This window comes from Schistocerca americana, chromosome 4 (assembly GCF_021461395.2).
Source record: "Schistocerca americana isolate TAMUIC-IGC-003095 chromosome 4, iqSchAmer2.1, whole genome shotgun sequence".
Lineage (NCBI taxonomy): Eukaryota > Metazoa > Arthropoda > Insecta > Orthoptera > Acrididae > Schistocerca > Schistocerca americana.
The window spans coordinates 783,310,614-783,328,166 of record NC_060122.1 but is presented as its reverse complement, the minus strand read 5'-3'; the positions used below and the strand labels follow the sequence as shown (position 1 = coordinate 783,328,166).

The 17,553-nt window shown below is 38.9% G+C and overlaps 1 protein-coding gene across 1 annotated transcript in view; it reads right to left on the bottom strand.

Moving 5' to 3' along the window:
• Positions 1-15,290: 15,290 nt before the first annotated feature.
• Positions 15,291-17,553, bottom strand: part of LOC124612628 (zinc finger HIT domain-containing protein 2) — a 49,003-nt gene continuing 46,740 nt past the window's right edge. The window contains exons 6-7 of the mRNA XM_047140924.1: positions 16,117-16,264; positions 15,291-16,043 (exon numbers count right to left, since the gene is read on the bottom strand). Coding sequence (XP_046996880.1) covers positions 15,877-16,043; positions 16,117-16,264 — 315 coding nt within the window. The 3' untranslated portion in view covers positions 15,291-15,876. The remainder of the gene's footprint in view (positions 16,044-16,116; positions 16,265-17,553) is intronic.

The following is a 17,553-nucleotide window of genomic DNA, read 5'->3' as shown; positions in this document are numbered from 1 at the left end:
GATCCCTTGATGCCTCAGAACATGACCTACCAACCGATCCCTTCTTCTAGTCAAGTTGTGGCACAAACTCCTCTTCTCCCCAATCCTACTCAGTACCTCCTCATTAGTTATGTGATCTACCCATCTAATCTTCAGCATTCTTCTGTAGCACCACATTTCAAAAGCTTCTATTCTCTTCTTGTCCAAACTATTTATCGTCCATGTTTCACTTCCATACATGGCTACACTCCATACAAATACTTTCATAAACGACTTCCTGACACTTAAATCTACACTCGATGTCAACAAATTTCTCTTCTTCACAAACGATTTCCTTGCCATTGCCAGTCTACATTTTATATCCTCTCTACTTCAACCATCATCAATTATTTTGCTCCCCAAATAGCAAAACTCCTTTACTACTTTAAGTGTCTCATTTCCTAATCTAATTCCTTCAGCATCACCCGACTTAATTCGACTACATTCCATTATCCTCATTTTCCTATTGTTGATGTTCATCTTATATCCTCCTTTCAAGACACTGTCCATTCCATTCAACTGCTGTTCCAAGACCTTTACTGTCTCCGAGAGAATTACAATGTCATCGGCAAACCTTAAAGTTTTTATTTCTTCTCCATGGATTTTAATACCTACTCCGAATTTTTCTTTTGTTTCCTTTACTACTTGCTCAATATACAGAGTGAATAACATTGGGGAGAAGCTTCAACCCTGTCTCACTCCCTTCCCAACCACTGCTTCCCTTTCATGTCCCTCGACTCTTATAACTGCCATCTGGTTTCTGTACAAATTGTAATTAGCCTTTCGCTCCCTATATTTTACCCCTGCCACCTTCAGAATTTGAAAGAGAGTATTCCATTCAACATCGTCAAAAGCTTTCTCTAAGTCTACAAATGCTAGAAACGTAGGTTTGCCTTTTCTTAATCTAGCTTCTAAAATAAGTCGTAGGGTCACAGTATTGCCTCACATGTTCCCATATTTCTACGGAATCCACACTGATCTGTTGGCTTCTACCAGTTTTTCCATTCGTCTGCAAAGAATTCATGTTAGTATTTTGCAGCCATGACTTATTAAACTGATAGTTCGGTAATTTTTTGGAATTATTATATTCTTCTTGAAGTCTGAGGGTATTTCGCCTGTCTCGTACATTTTGCTCACCAGATGGTAGAGTTTTGTCAGGAGTGGCTCTCCCAAGGCTGTCAGTAGTTCTAATGAAATGTTGTCTACTCCCGGGGCCTTGTTTTGACTAGGTCTTTCAGTGCTCTGTCAAACTCTTCATGCAGTATCATATCTCCCATTTCATCTTCATCGACATCCTCTTCCATTTCTGTAACATTGCCCTCAAGTACATTGCCCTTGTATAGACCCTCTATATACTCCTTCCACCTTTCTGCTTTCCCTTCTTTGCTTAGAAGGTATGAATGTACAAAGTCTTGGTGAAGGACATAGCATTGACTATCATCATGCTTGGAGGGATATCCTATCCATGAGCCTTCTCACCCCTCCCAAAGTGATATCTGTTGCTCCCCCCCCCCTCCCCCAACCAACACAGCATCCTGTATCAAACCTACACTGCTTCCATTCCCAATCCTTCCTACATGGGTCATATCCCTGTGAAAGACCACGGTGCAAGACCTGCCCAATTCGCTCTCCCAGCACAACCTACTCTAGTCCTGTCACAGGCTTTCCTACCCCATCACAGGCCACTTGCGAAAGCATCCATGTCATATACCAGCACTCCTGTGGTTTCTGCACAGCATTTTAAATGAGCACAACCAACAACCAGTTGTCCACCAGATTGAATGGTCACCACCAAACTGTGGCCAAGCACAGAACTGACTACCCAGAGGCAGAATGTGCTGCTAAGTACAACAGGCTAAAGTTCAACAGCTGCTTACAACCTGTGCAACCTAGGCTCCCCACCCTCTCCTCACAGCAGCACATTTTCTGATCAGAATTATTCTTGCAACACATCCTTCATTCCCATAAGCCTCCTGGCTTCAGTATCTGCTAACCCACTGCACCCACACCCTCTTCACAACTGCCTTCCTTTCCTTCGCCCTGTCACCCCCCCCCCCCCCCCCCCCATTTTATTTTATTGTTGTTTAGTTAAAATAAGAATAAACTGTGATTTTGCTCATACATGTTTACCTTGGAAACATAAAGGCAGGTATTCTTTACATGCGTACAAAGTACACCATGTACCCACTCTTGTCATGAAAAATGGCACTCCCCGCTTGAGCGTATATACAAAGTTATGATCAAAAATTTCCTGAATAGCAATGTCCTTTTCACTTAACTTTCTCTTATCTATCAAAATATAACTATTGTTGTGCTATAAAGGAACTAACTTTATTTTTTTATCTTAGTTTCTTGAATTTATTTTAAACAAATTTTCTCCCATTCATCATGAATTTTTGTGTACTGTTTTACATTTCTGTTGTTGTTTTATATTCCATTAACTAGTTTCTACCTAAAATTATAGGAATAATGAGTCTCTTAACTACTGGCACTGGTAGCTCCATTTTGAAATCATCCAATTTGAAATTTATTAAAACAACTACTGCTACATCTGTTACCCCCTGTAACTCCCTCTATTTTCACACCAATTATTGGGAATCCTTTAAACTTTCACAAAACAATTATGATTAATAAAGTTGCATCACTTCCCACATCCAATATAATGTCTACTGACTGTGCACTTTAACTTGGCCCTTGAGTGGAGAATACTGGGAGCAGAAGCTTCTGATCAGCTAGTAGCACATTGTCTGTTGAGACAAGCCCTGTCGCCTCCTCACATAGTTTCCAGCGGTTACTCATTTCTGTAAATAATATTAACAATCACTAAGCACAACACCACACACAGATCAACACTGCACTGACAATGGCTACTTATTGTAATGGTACACAATATTTTACATAGCTACGGCTGACAATAAGGGTAAACTTTCCACAGCAGGATGAAGTCAGGCGGCTTCCAATGAGCACAGAGGCACTAAGTAACAGTGTGTGACCAGTAATGTTTTATTGTCTAATCGTCCTTCAACCAAAAGCTTGCACCATTTTATAGTAGGTTCTTCAAACAATTAATCCTGAAGTGGGAATGTGTGGGTATTGCCGATTACATGTCAGTCATGCAGGGAACCAGCTTTATTATGACACTCACACACTATGTTCAGGATACAGCTTATGATGATGGTGTGATGGCTAGTACACTTTTCCATAAATATATTTATGCTACAACAAAAGAGTCAATGAACAAATGACAAAATAAATTCTGATTGCAATGTCTATCAACTGGCCATTGTGATAATGGTGTCGCACGGTAGTTCCACTCGAACACTGTTCTGGAGGGTACACACTCCTCAGTGATGAGCATTTAAACCAATTGCTTGACTGCGGGAGAACAATGGGCAAGTCTTCAGAATGAAACAAAATTTCTTAACAATTGCGAGACACCGTGAATTTTGTGGACACAGTGAAACGAAAAGAGAAAATGAATGGAGTGCGCCAAACAAACTTCTGTGTGTGTTGGTGAGGAGCTTCCATTAAGTTCATCCCACACGGTCTGTGGCTTGCAGAAACAGAAGCCAGAAAATGCTTGTGTATCGTATGATGGCTCAGCTTGCATTACTTGTTACTTTTATCTGACATGTACACGTGTGTGCCCACACAAGCTGCCAGACTTTTGCCTAACGATGGAGTGTGTGCGCCGGCAGATATTTGACACAGCTAACTTGTGCAGTCTGGTCCATTCACACATTTTTAGAGCCCGACCGCCATAATTTCTTAAATTTGCAGGCTCTTAGCACCTAATCAAATGTATATTGCACTCTTGACTTGGAATATTTATAATGTCTTCTTGTTATGTTCTATGATAATGCTAGCTAGATGAATCCTTTATCTATCTTGGATGTTTGACATATGAAACCTGTCGATGGGAAAATCCAAGAGTGGTGTCACCTATATCATTACTAACCACAGGGCTGTCTCTACATTTCTTTCCCATTCTTTATGTATCGAAGCACCTTTCTTATTTTTACTCCCTAATTTCCCTAATGTACCTAATTGTTATACATATTCCAGTAATGAAGAAACTTTTTCCCTAATCTCTTGCCAAATGTTTTTCCCATAATCAAAATGATAATCTGTTAGGAACTATTTCATGAAGTTCTCCTCCTGATTTCGATTTATTAAGATTTTATTTGATAAAATTGGGAAACCTTCCTAGTTTTTAAAGTAAGGCATTGAAATTAAAATTCTAATTGTAGTTTGTGTTAAACAACACTCCTCAGTGATGAGCATTTAAACCAATTGCTTGACTGCGGGAGAACAATGGGCAAGTCTTCAGAATGAAACAAAATTTCTTAACAATTGCGAGACACCGTGAATTTTGTGGACACAGTGAAACGAAAAGAGAAAATGAATGGAGTGCGCCAAACAAACTTCTGTGTGTGTTGGTGAGGAGCTTCCATTAAGTTCATCCCACACGGTCTGTGGCTTGCAGAAACAGAAGCCAGAAAATGCTTGTGTATCGTATGATGGCTCAGCTTGCATTACTTGTTACTTTTATCTGACATGTACACGTGTGTGCCCACACAAGCTGCCAGACTTTTGCCTAACGATGGAGTGTGTGCGCCGGCAGATATTTGACACAGCTAACTTGTGCAGTCTGGTCCATTCACACATTTTTAGAGCCCGACCGCCATAATTTCTTAAATTTGCAGGCTCTTAGCACCTAATCAAATGTATATTGCACTCTTGACTTGGAATATTTATAATGTCTTCTTGTTATGTTCTATGATAATGCTAGCTAGATGAATCCTTTATCTATCTTGGATGTTTGACATATGAAACCTGTCGATGGGAAAATCCAAGAGTGGTGTCACCTATATCATTACTAACCACAGGGCTGTCTCTACATTTCTTTCCCATTCTTTATGTATCGAAGCACCTTTCTTATTTTTACTCCCTAATTTCCCTAATGTACCTAATTGTTATACATATTCCAGTAATGAAGAAACTTTTTCCCTAATCTCTTGCCAAATGTTTTTCCCATAATCAAAATGATAATCTGTTAGGAACTATTTCATGAAGGTTCTCCTCCTGATTTCGATTTATTAAGATTTTATTTGATAAAATTGGGAAACCTTCCTATTTTTTAAAGTAAGGCATTGAAATTAAAATTCTAATTGTAGTTTGCGTTAAACACCATCAGTATCTTTTAAATTATTTCTTGAAATCATTGTTTTGTGGTCTTTGGTCTGAAGACTAGTTTGATGCAGCTCTTCACACTACTCTATCCTGTGCAAGTCTCTTCATCTCCGATAACTATTGCAACCTACATCAATTTAAACTTGCTTATTGTATTTAGCTCTTTGTCTCTGGGCACTGATGACACCTGTGTTGAGCACCCGTAAGCTCCACACACACTCTCTTAGTCCCTCACCTCTACAATTTTTACTCCCCAAACTTCCCTCCAATACTAAACTGATGATTCCTTGCTATATCTCAGTGTGTTATATCAACCGATCCCTTCTTTTAGTCAAGTTGTGCCACAAAATTCTTCCCTAACCCCCCCCCACCCCCTCCCCAATTCCATTCTGTTCCTCCTCATTATTTACCCATTCTACCCATCTAATATTCAGTATTCTTCTGTAGCAGTTATATACAAATGCTGTGTTCTACAGACAAATGTCCTTGATGGGTGACTGAATAGACATCTACATATTTTAAAATTATTTTTATTCGGTTTTAACTTTTTGAACTCAGGTGCCACCCTTGTGAATTCTTGCTACAACCCATGAGTTTTTAAGTACTCCCGCCCAACACTAGTTTCCCTGAATTCCAGAGATGTGAACTGGCTCACCAAGAAATCCTTACATCTTGTTAGGCTCATGGCCTCCATTAGGAAATTCCCTCTCCCAATTATTTGTTTATTTGGTAGTATTTCTGTATTTACTTAAAATTATTGTTATGATATTATGTCTGGGATAAACTCTGAAACTACTAAACCAATCTTGATGAAATTTTGCAACCACGTGTAAGTTGGTCCAACTTAGAAGATTGGACAGTTTTTATCTCGATTATTGACCTCAATATTTGTTATTGCAAATTAAATGTTTATTATATGACAATACTTTGTATTTATTTGTAAATTTTATGATTCCTAACAGACAGCAGTGTAAGTTAATTGACACAACACACTAACATCTTTTGACATCTAGGTTAGGTAGACATCCAGTAGACGGCATCGTGTATTGATTTCTAGATGCTGCAATCTATTCCACGTGATATTTGTTTACGTTTAAGGCATAACCATGCTATTTTAATTTTTCGTGTATCATTTTTATAATTATACTGCTTATTGTGTTATAATTGTGCTGTGTATTGCTAGGATATTATTACAATTTTTAGCAGAAAAATAACACAAACTTTATAGATAATTTTTTTCTGTTGATCATACCACCTCGAAAACTTGTATTTCTTGCTTGCTTTCTATTTTATTATTTGTATTTTATTTTGATTTTTAAGCTGCTAATTGTTAATTAATCCATTAATTAATTAAATTTGATTTAGTTTAGTTATTAAAATAATAAATATTATCATTTTTTTCAATTTCAGTACAATGCCGCAGAAAAAACCTAACCTTAACAATGCATGAAGCAGAGAAGCATGGCTCATGAATCAGAAGAACAAATCGCGGCAAGCCATGAAGCTCAACGAATCAGAACTGCAGAAATTCATAGACAAGGATCTTGAAAACAGGGTGATGAATGTCTGCGACAAAATATACCGAGAACAAGAGCAGCGTGAGAATGGCACGTAGCCACATTCAGACAATGTGAAAGAGAGAGGCATCAAACCAGCCGTGCATTAACATGTGTGTCATTCGTTTGCCTTGCGTTCGAATATGCACCAGACATTGATTACTCTGCACATCCTAAAATTACAATTGGTGTGAAGGACAAAATATGCCAATACTGTCAAGCATTAAAATTCCGCAATGAAGCAGTCGGTATGTGTTATGCATCAAGAAAAGTTGTATTGTCACCTGTTCCTACACCACCGGAATCTTTACAATAACTTCATGCTGGCGAATAATGATTCGAAATTGTTTTTATACAAGACACACAAATTCAATACTTGCTTTAAAATGACATCATTTGGGACAACTAAAATTTGTGATCTCACATCTGATGGACATAATTTTGAAACTACATTCAAAATCCAAGGCCAGGTGTATCATAAGATTAGTTCCCGATGCCGATGCCTAATGATGATCCGAAGTTTCTCCAAATTTATTTTATGGGCAGCTGTGAGGAATGCGGGACAACTCGGTGTCAGTATAATTTCATCGAACAAGCAGTAGAGAGAGCAATTGTGGAACTGTTGGAAAAATTCTTTGGAAAATTGTAATCAGCTTATTCAATTGTCTCTACAATTAAGAAATGACAACTATCACATCATCATCAAAGCTGACAAAGTACCACTGGGAGAACTCGCTGGCAGGTTCAACTCGCCAACCATAGATGAAGTTGCTGTTGGACTGGTTGGTGATCCAGTTGACAACAGAGAAATCAGAAGCACACATCAAGACAGCACTGTTAGTACAATTTCAGACCTAGACCGTTTGTATGATGCACTTCAGTATCCTCTAATATTCTGGCAAGGGCAGGACAAATATCGCATCAACATCAAACAGTATGATCCAGTTACTGGTACATTTGATATTCAACTATTTTTAAGGTAATGAAACAAATAACTAAAGTTAGTTAAACGAACTAATACTCGCACCGACTGATGGTTAGACTACTTTCGATATTGTTAGCTGTGCCATCAATACATCGTGGATATGTACGCTAAGATCGAAAGTGAACATTTACGATTTATTAGATACAACCATGTTAAATTATGATTGGAGGAATACATCCATTTACAAGATGCTATTATCGGAAACATCGATAAAAATCTAAAAACCAATAACATCAGTACGGCACTTATTTTACCTTCAAGCTACACTGGTGGTCCACAGATCATGCAGGAATGTATACAAGATGCGATGACTTACTTAGTCATTACAGTTGTCCTGATTTCTTTATTAAATTTACATTTAATCCGAATTGGGAGGAAATACAAATATTGTTATTACAAGGCCAACAATCAATACATCGTCATGATATCATGGCACTTGTGTTCAAACAAAAATTAAAATCATTAATTGATTTAACTGTAAAACATTCGGTTTTCGGTAACACACGTTGCTCACTGTAATCTATTGAGTGGCAAAAGCGAGGTTAGCCCCATTCTCACATTTTGATTTGGCTTGAAGATAAAACACGTCCAGAAGAAACTGTTACCAGTCACATGATCCATGGACCATGCATTGCTTTTAACATGGAAGATGGGAAATGTAAGAAGTGTTCCCCAAAACAATATACAAATGATACTATTACAGATATCGACGGTTATCCATTGTATCGCTGCAGAAGCGCTAAGAATGGTGGCCCCTCATTTACAACACAAATGTGAAATTCTACAAATCAAGTTGAAATTGACAACCAATGGGTAGTACCATACTCACCATTGCTTTTAAAACATAGAAGGCTCATATTAATGTCAAGATTTGCAGTTCTGTAAAATCCATTAAGTACATTTGCAAATACGTTAATAAAAGTAGTGATTTGGCTTTATTTGAAATACAAAATATAAACAAAAATGATGAAATAACATGATACCCGATTACTAGGTATATCAACAGCAACATAGCTATCTGGCGTATTTTTAGTTTTCCCATACACAAAAGAGACCCTTTATCCAGCATCTTGTAGTACATCTCAAAAAAGGTCAACACGTATATTTTACCTGTGGTGGCGCAAGCTGTCACCAGCACAACGGTCGGCAAAGATTGATTGATAGGTGCTGGATCAAGCGTGCCTATCACGAGATAGGCCAGACACACACACACACACACACACACACACACACACACACACACACACACACACACACACACACACACATACAAGCAACAAGCCGCCAATGCCCTCTTGACAGCAAGTATTTAGGCAGGCCGCTGACCGGAAGGTCTCACTGACTCACTCATCCCAGTTGGCATCCGTCAGTATATTGCTGAGTGGGCTACAACAGTACATAGTGACCAGATTAGCGACTATAGCAAGATTACCGATATTGTCTGCAGAAGGACTATTACTGATGAGCTTGTACCACAACACATGGACTCTGTTCAAGGTAAGTATCCTGTTCATGTAAATAAAGAACCATATTAATCCATGTGTGCACTTGTGTTGTAGAAAAAGGGTACCGGTCACTCATAACAACATCCTCTCCTTTGCTTCCTTGTGGCGCAAGTATCTACAGTGGTGACGAAGATATTACAGTGGCAATGAGGATAATCCAGTGGCGATTGAAGTTAATCAACTTAAATGAAGATTTTGCTTCCTTCTCTTGTGTTTTATTTTGCAGGGGCAATTGTGTTCAAGTATTTGCATTTGCCCTTCGGCAGTGCTTCCGCACCCGCCATTTTTCAACTTCACTTGGAACAGCTGACAGCAAAAGAGCCATTTTGTTCAAACTACCATCACAATATTGTCTCGGATTGTACACCAGAGGAACACATTGCCAATTTGTGTACTCATTTTCAAGTGTTATCAGAAACAGGACTCAAGTGTCGTCTCGAAAGTGTGACTTTTTCAAACTGAACTACAGTGGTTAGGTCATGTGATAAACAGTCAGGATGTGCGCCACCTCCAATCTCATTTGCTTGTAATTCGTGACCTGCCTGTTCCTCACAATGTGTCTGAACTGCAGCCAGTACTAGGCAAGATGACATATTACATTCAGTTCATAGCCACTCAAACCGCAGCTTCATTGCATCATTTGCGTCGGAAAAATGTGCCTTTTATGTGGACTACAAAGTGTAAGGTGCATTTCAGGAACTCAAAAATGCTTTGCTCAGTGACAGATGTTTAGTGCATTTTGACCCTGCCAAACCAGAGATTTTGCAAGTCGATCCTTCCTCTTATGGAATCAGCACTGTTCTTTCACACAGAATTGGTGCACAAGACAGACCTATTGCTTGTGCCTCAAAGTTGCCAACTCAAACTCAGTTCAATTATTCTCAAATTGAAAAAGAAGCTCACACCACTGTGTATGATGTCACCAAATTCCATCATTATTTATATGGTCGCGTGGCAGATCACAAGCCTTTGCAGTCCTTGTTTCATCCGTCAAAGCTGGTTCCTACACACACTGCTCAAAAATTGAAACGTTGGGCTCTGTTGCTTTCTCAGTATTAGTATGACATAGTGTACAGACCTACGGCAAAGCGTGGCAATGCATATACCCTATATTGCCTTCTGATTGGCCCAGACTCTGATTTTGATACTTCTGTCGCATCTTGTTGTCAAATCGATGAGCAGGAATATGAATTGCTGGAATCTTTTCCCTTGCACTACAGAACAACTGCACAGGCCAAGAAAGGAGACCCAGATCTCAGGATTTTGTTGCATTACATTTGCATGTCTTGGCCTCATTAATTGAGCAGTATCCAGAACTCAGCTGTGTGCCAATATTTTGCTTTTTGGCATGATCTTTTGGTACAACAAGGTGTGATTCTAGTTCAAAATCATAGTGGACAATCATGTGTGCTTATTCCCACGATTCCTCCACCAAGGACATTGGGGAATTGTTCGCACCAAACAGTTAGCACAATGGCATTGTACTCGGCAGTGCACGGATGCCCACATTGAACAGATGACATCACAGTGTCGCGCATGTGCAGAAAACCAATCAGCTCCGCCACAGACATTTGCAGCTTAGCCTAAGACTCAATCCCCACAGCAATGAGTGCACATACACTTTGCAGGACTATTTTGAAACACTTGTTGGCTCATAGCAGTGGATTCTTTTAGCAAGTTCCCGTTTGTGGTGCCTATGTCTTCTACCTCATCACATAGCACCATTCAAGCATTGTCCTCCATATTTTGCATAGGAGGTCTTCCAGAAATATTTGTGTCAGACATTGAACCATTGTTCACTTCATGTGATTTCGAACAGTTTTGTGAATGAAATGGCATTCGTCACCTAACAAGTGCTCCATTTCACACCCTGTCCAACCAAGAAGCAGAATACTTCATACGCACTTTTAAACAACAGATGGCCAAGCTTCACGCCACCCACACACAGGAACAGGTGCTGCAACTCTTTCTCACCTCCTATTGCTGCCATCCACAAGACAGACTATAAACGGTGGAACTTCCGCATGGCCGTTATCATCGGATGCTGTTACACTTGCTACACCCACCACAGCATCCTGCACCTCCAATAGTCTGCATGTATTGTGTTGTGCCATGCGATCTTGTTCTTTTCAGGGTTTATGGCAACTGGGCACTGGGAAAGAGGTGTGATCCAGGAATACACTGGCTCTTTTATGTACTTGATTGCAGGCCCCAATGGTTTGCAGCGCTGCCACCAGAACCAAATCTGTGCGTGTCATGTGCCCCATGATTCTGCTGCGTTTCTTCCTCCAGATTTGTGGGCTCACAGCACGGCACATCCTTCGCAGCCGCCTGCAGGTGGCAACAGAGCACCCCAGGAGGAGAAGATGGTTGATGTGCCCTCATCCCCACCTTCCCTGCTTGCCGACCCAATGGACCTGGACCCGCCACCACCATCACCGTCATCACCACAGGACGTGCACTCAGGCAGCAGTTTTCCAGAGGATGTTTCTGTTGCCTCACAAGCTAGATGGTGGGATACAGTTGGGAGTACACTGTCCTCCAAGTCACAGCTCCTGGCTCACCTCTACATCCAGCATCCGGTCTCCCCTCCGTTGTCGTTCGCATCCTCCCTACACAACAACGGTGCAGAATTTTGGGGGGAGGAATGTGCTGGCCCAGCACACTGGTCGCCAAAGATTTAGCGCAAAGATCGATAGTAGGCACAGGATCAAGCGTGCCTATCACAAAAGAGGCCAGACACACACCCACAAGCAACACGCCGCCAACGCCACTGACCGGAAGGTCTAACTGACTCACTCATCCGAGTTGGCATCTGACAGTATATCGCTGAGCGGGCTCAGTACACATAATAGGCTACGGCAGTACATAGCGACCCGGTGACTATAGCAAGAGGACTATTACTGATGAGCTTGTACCACAACACATGGACTCTATTCAAGTTAAATATCCTGTTCATGTAAATATAGAACAGTATTAATCCACGTGTACATTTGTATTGTACAAAGAGGATATCAGCCACCCATCATAACAACATCCTCCCCTTTACTTCCTTGCAGTACTAAACTGAATTTTTCACAACGTGTCAAAAATCTGATGTGTTCGGCTGATTCACAAAAACATTATTATATGCCGATGGTCCACGCTATTTTACACGGAATAAATTAGGAAAACTGCATGCATCAATCTCAGGCACATTTAAAGCCCAGACATTGGGACGACTTTACACAGTACATCCAAAACAATGTGAATGCCCCCCCCCCTTTTTTTTGCGTTTGTTGTTGATGAATATTCCTGGACCAACATCTTTCGAATTTTTGCGAACAGTTAATGGTCGAGTGTTCAATACATATCAAGATGCATGTCATGAGTCACAATTACTGGAAGAAGACAATCATTGGGACTCGACACTTGCTGATGCAGCGCTGACATCCACACAGAATAGTATTTGTCATGTGTTTGCAATTATTTTGATGACATGTTATCCAACACAATCATAGACTTTATGGGGAAAAATATAAAAACTATATGACTAAAGACGTATTGCATCGAGTTAAACAAAAAAAAAAAACCAATGTCCAAATCTAGATTACGCACCAGAAATGTATAATGAAGCATCAGAGTTGATCAAAGATTATGTATTTTAATTTCAAATTTGCCACTTAGTCATTATGGTATGCCATCACCTGATCGCCCAACGACCGATTTAGATTTAGTTAACAGTGATTTGCAATGATAAAAACAGTATAATGATGTTGACTTAACTACAATTATTGTGAATAATGAGCCATTACTGACAGCTGAAGAAAAAAATATTTATAACGGATTATGCTGACCATTGATGCTGAACAAGGTAGTTTTTTTTAAATTTTTTTATGTATACCACGTGGAAATGGTGGGCCATTTTTAATATCATTAATCCTTGCGAAGATATGGTCGCAACAGAAAACTGCATTGGCAATTGCATCTTCAGACACTACTGCCACTTTGTTAGATGGTGGACAAACGGCACATTCAGCATTTATGTTGCCATTAGACATGGCCATATTTAAAAAAAGAGCGGAATTGTTGCAGTGTTGCAAAAGAGTTCAATTATAATTTGGGATAAGTGTACTATGAATCATAAACATCCACTCGAAGCATTTCATAAAGGCAACAATAAATTTTTAGGTAGTACTGTCGTACTACTATCTGGTGGCTTCTGGCACACATTACCAGTCATTCCTCGCTCTACTTTTGCCAATGAGATCACCGCATGTTTAAAACAATTGTTTTTATGGCAAAGTGTTGAGACACTTCGACTAATCATGAACATGTAAGTACGATTGCAAAATGATTCATCGGCACAAGTATTTCCTAACCAATTACTGGATATTGGAAACGGCGAAATTGAAATGCAGCAAAATACGAAATACACAAGAGTGCAAGACAATTTCTGTACTGTTGTTGAGATAAAAAGTGAACTAACTGAGTTTGTCTTCCCAGGTATATGGAATAATTACTTAGATCATAACTGGCTCAGTAATCGTGTTATTTTGGTAGCAAGAAGTGTTGATGTTGACGAAATTAATTTCCAGATACAACAGTTGATGCCCAGTGATTTGATATCTTTTAAATCAATCGACACAATAGTTGATGAGAACGAAGCCATAAATTAACCAACTGAATTTTTAAATTCTCTGGATATACCAGGAATGCCACCACACAATCTTCAGTTGAAGACTGTTTCACCAATTACTGTTCTCCACAATTGAAACCCACCTACATTATGCAACGGTACACATTTGGTCATTAAAAGGATTACCAGAAATGTTCTCAAAGCAACCATTTTGACGGGAAAGTTTAAAGCAGAAATCGTCCTGTTGACCGTATTCCAATAATACTGTCAGAATCTCCAATACCATTTAGAGGGCTTCAATTTCTGATCCGTTTGGCTTTTGCAGTGACCACCAATAAGTCTCAAGGCCAAACAATGTTTACTTGTTGTTTAGACTTGGAAAGTACGTTTACCTCCATGGGCAATTTTGTCACCAGCTCACGTGTGTTAGCGAAAGAAAGGTTAACCAAAGATACTGTGCACCAATTAGTACTTAAATAATTGAAAATTTTAAATTGTGATAATTTAAAATAATGGAAATAATAGTTAAAATCAATGTTATCTACCTCATTTATAAAATACAATTTTTATATGTTATTACTTTATTAAGTATTTTGTAAATACATCATTGATTACGAACTGTGGTTGAATATGAGATGAATAAAATGTAAAATTAAAAACTGTATGTTGGTTTGTGGTTAATTTCAACATTCCAATACTTTATCAATCACTTTTAGATTCTGGCATACCATTTCATTCTAAATCCCGTACATTTTAAAATCAGCTAAACTATTTTCAGTTTTATTAGTGAATATTAGCTTCATTGTATTATAAAGATGAGTGGAAAATCAGTTTGACCTACTGTTAACTACTGAGCCACAGCAACACATGGCCAGGCCAGCTAATGTGTGTGTGATATGTCTCCCCCCTTCTTTTCTGCTTTCCTCTTAGTTCTTCATTGCACTTATCATACTCTCAACCCGTCTTTAGTTATCGCTCTGTCCTCCAATTATCTCTGGAAAGCACCTGGCATGGTGCTTACTAAAATATGTCCATTGATCTCCTCTCTCATTCTTCTTGGCCGCACACCAGAAGGGGCCTCTCATCCTGCAGTCTGGAGTGTCCTACCTCCCTTCCGGAAGCTATGAATACACACGCACAGAGTGCATGAGTGAGTGAGAGTGAGAGAGTGAGAGAGAGAGAGAGAGAGAGAGAGAGAGAGAGAGAGAGAGAGAGAGAGAGGGGGGGGGGGGGGGTTCTGGTTCTGTCAGAAGTATAGAAGTAGGGATGGGGTGGGGGAAGTTTCCGTCAGAAGGATTCGACGTAGTGTCTGCAAACAACATTTTTTTAATGCACATTTGTGCTTCAGAGTGATTAGAAGGATAAATATGTTTTGTTTATTTCTATATTTTAAAGTCATTTTAATACAACCTCCAAATACATAATACTGAAATTTACAAAATACATTGTGTAAGACACTGACACGACCACAAATGTGTGGTAATGTTTACTGTCCAATTACAAATGAAATAATAATATCAGATAAAGCACTTGTGCAAGAAGAATTTACAAATTGCTGTATACATCAACATACCTGCTCTTCTGTATGACACAAAGTATACCTGCACAATATGAGTCATGAAATGACCACTCATTCATTTACTATTTGTCTTTTATGGCAACATTGTAAATAAACTGACTCAGAAACTCCAATTTGTTACCTGCATTTGCTGATGAGCTATCTGCAATGAAATGACAGCCTCCTCCAGCCCTAATCAGCTTTGATTGACACTTCCTACAATATAACATTGGGTAGATCTGGAGGGAATGCATAAGTAGAAACTATGATTTATTCAACATTTAACCAGCTTTGTTGATCAAACATCATTACAGTTGAATGCTAGGCCTCTTTGTAACTCAGTATTACAGAAAAAGTAAGCAACTCCTTTTTTATTATTTTTATTATAAAATGAAAACAATACTTTTCCCATACAAAAGTTTGGAATGTCAACACAAAAATTACTACGTTACTAAAGTTTGTCCTTTATTTAATAAATATTCATTCACCCATGCTAAAAAATACTCAACTTTCTTTTTTAAAAGAAAGAGTTGTTCCTTTGTTATGTCATGGCCATCATACAGAGATTCCTTAAAGAATTTGCTAAATTCACCAGTTTTTCTCTTCGAACCTGAAATCAAATAAAAATAGTAAAGCATGTACAACAATTAGCTAAATGGAATTACAAGAATGGCCATACCAACCTGATTTTTTTATTTTATAGGCAAGAGCAAACAGATGATGGATATCACTCAAGCCAGCCTGTACATAGAAATAAGGTCTGCTTTCCTCAGGTCCACGAAGCACTTTCATTACATCATCATAAATAGTTTCTTCAGTATGTCCAAAGCACTGTAATGCACACATGAAATAATACAGTAGCCGCATAATCCACTGTGGACAATATGAATTAATGACAACTATTAAGGTTCTCCTTGAAGATCCTATAACATCAATGACATCGGAGATAGAGTGCTGGCTAATTTGACACGCTTGTGGAAAGAAATCAGCTGTGACCATGCTGAATGATCTGTCATGCAAACTGAATCCCATTCCTCACAAATACAAAGCCTATGTCTTAAATTGTTGCACTGCATCACCTGGAGGATACCATATACTTGTCATTTCTGCTGCCCCTTTACTATGATATACAAGCTTTTTCCCCCAGCGGGCCTGGAGTGACACAGCTAACTCCAAACACCTGAAACTTAACTGATGAACTCAAATTCTGCAGCTTCCAATACGTCTAAATTTTTAAGAATATATAGTTCAAAATGTAAACCACACAAGGCACAGGCAAGACATGGTCAAAGAACAGAAGTGGAAGCTATGAAAGTGGCATGTGGAGCACAGTAAGGTAGGAGGGCAGATTAGAGGGAGAGCACTGGGAAAATAATGTGAGGGGGTAAGGATAGGGAGATGAGGAGGAAAAGGAGGGGAGGAGGTTGGGAGAAGAGTCTGCAATAGCTACAATGCTTATTATATACAAATTTTTAAGAGCTTTTTGAATATGTACATAATTTCAAGTGAAAATACTATAAAACAAAGAAACAGAACTGCGATGAAGTAGTCAGTTCCATAATTAACCATGGCAGTGGTTGTGCTTGGTATGCTAGACATGGCAACAGCAAGAGTGATAGTACTTTTTTTAATTATAATAAAAAGATGTTATCTTTTACTTAGCTTAAATGTGACACACAAAAGGGAACACAGCAATAATAAAAAATAGTCTGCTTTGAAACCATGATAAGAATCCTTCAGAATTGTAAATAAACTAAGAAACATCTACTGCTGTTTTATGTCATCCACTGTACCCTCTTTGGATTCAGCAAATCATGAGCCGAAACAGATCAATTTGTCTTTTGACCGGTATCATAAAAGCTTTACTCCATAACTGAGTTACTTGCTCCAATATTTTAAAATGCAAAAGTAAACTAGCCGGAACTCAAACCTAACTGTTACATTCAGTACAACATTCATCGACTTTTAAGCACTTTGATACTCTCACTTGACACAGAGTTTTCAATGATTCCTTTCTCTTTCCACAGTTTTTCCCTCTTTTTGTTTAGCTCTTCACCATCTGCCTAACTCTCCACAGTTTCTCTCTCTTTCTGTTTAACTCTCCACCATTTCTTCTTATC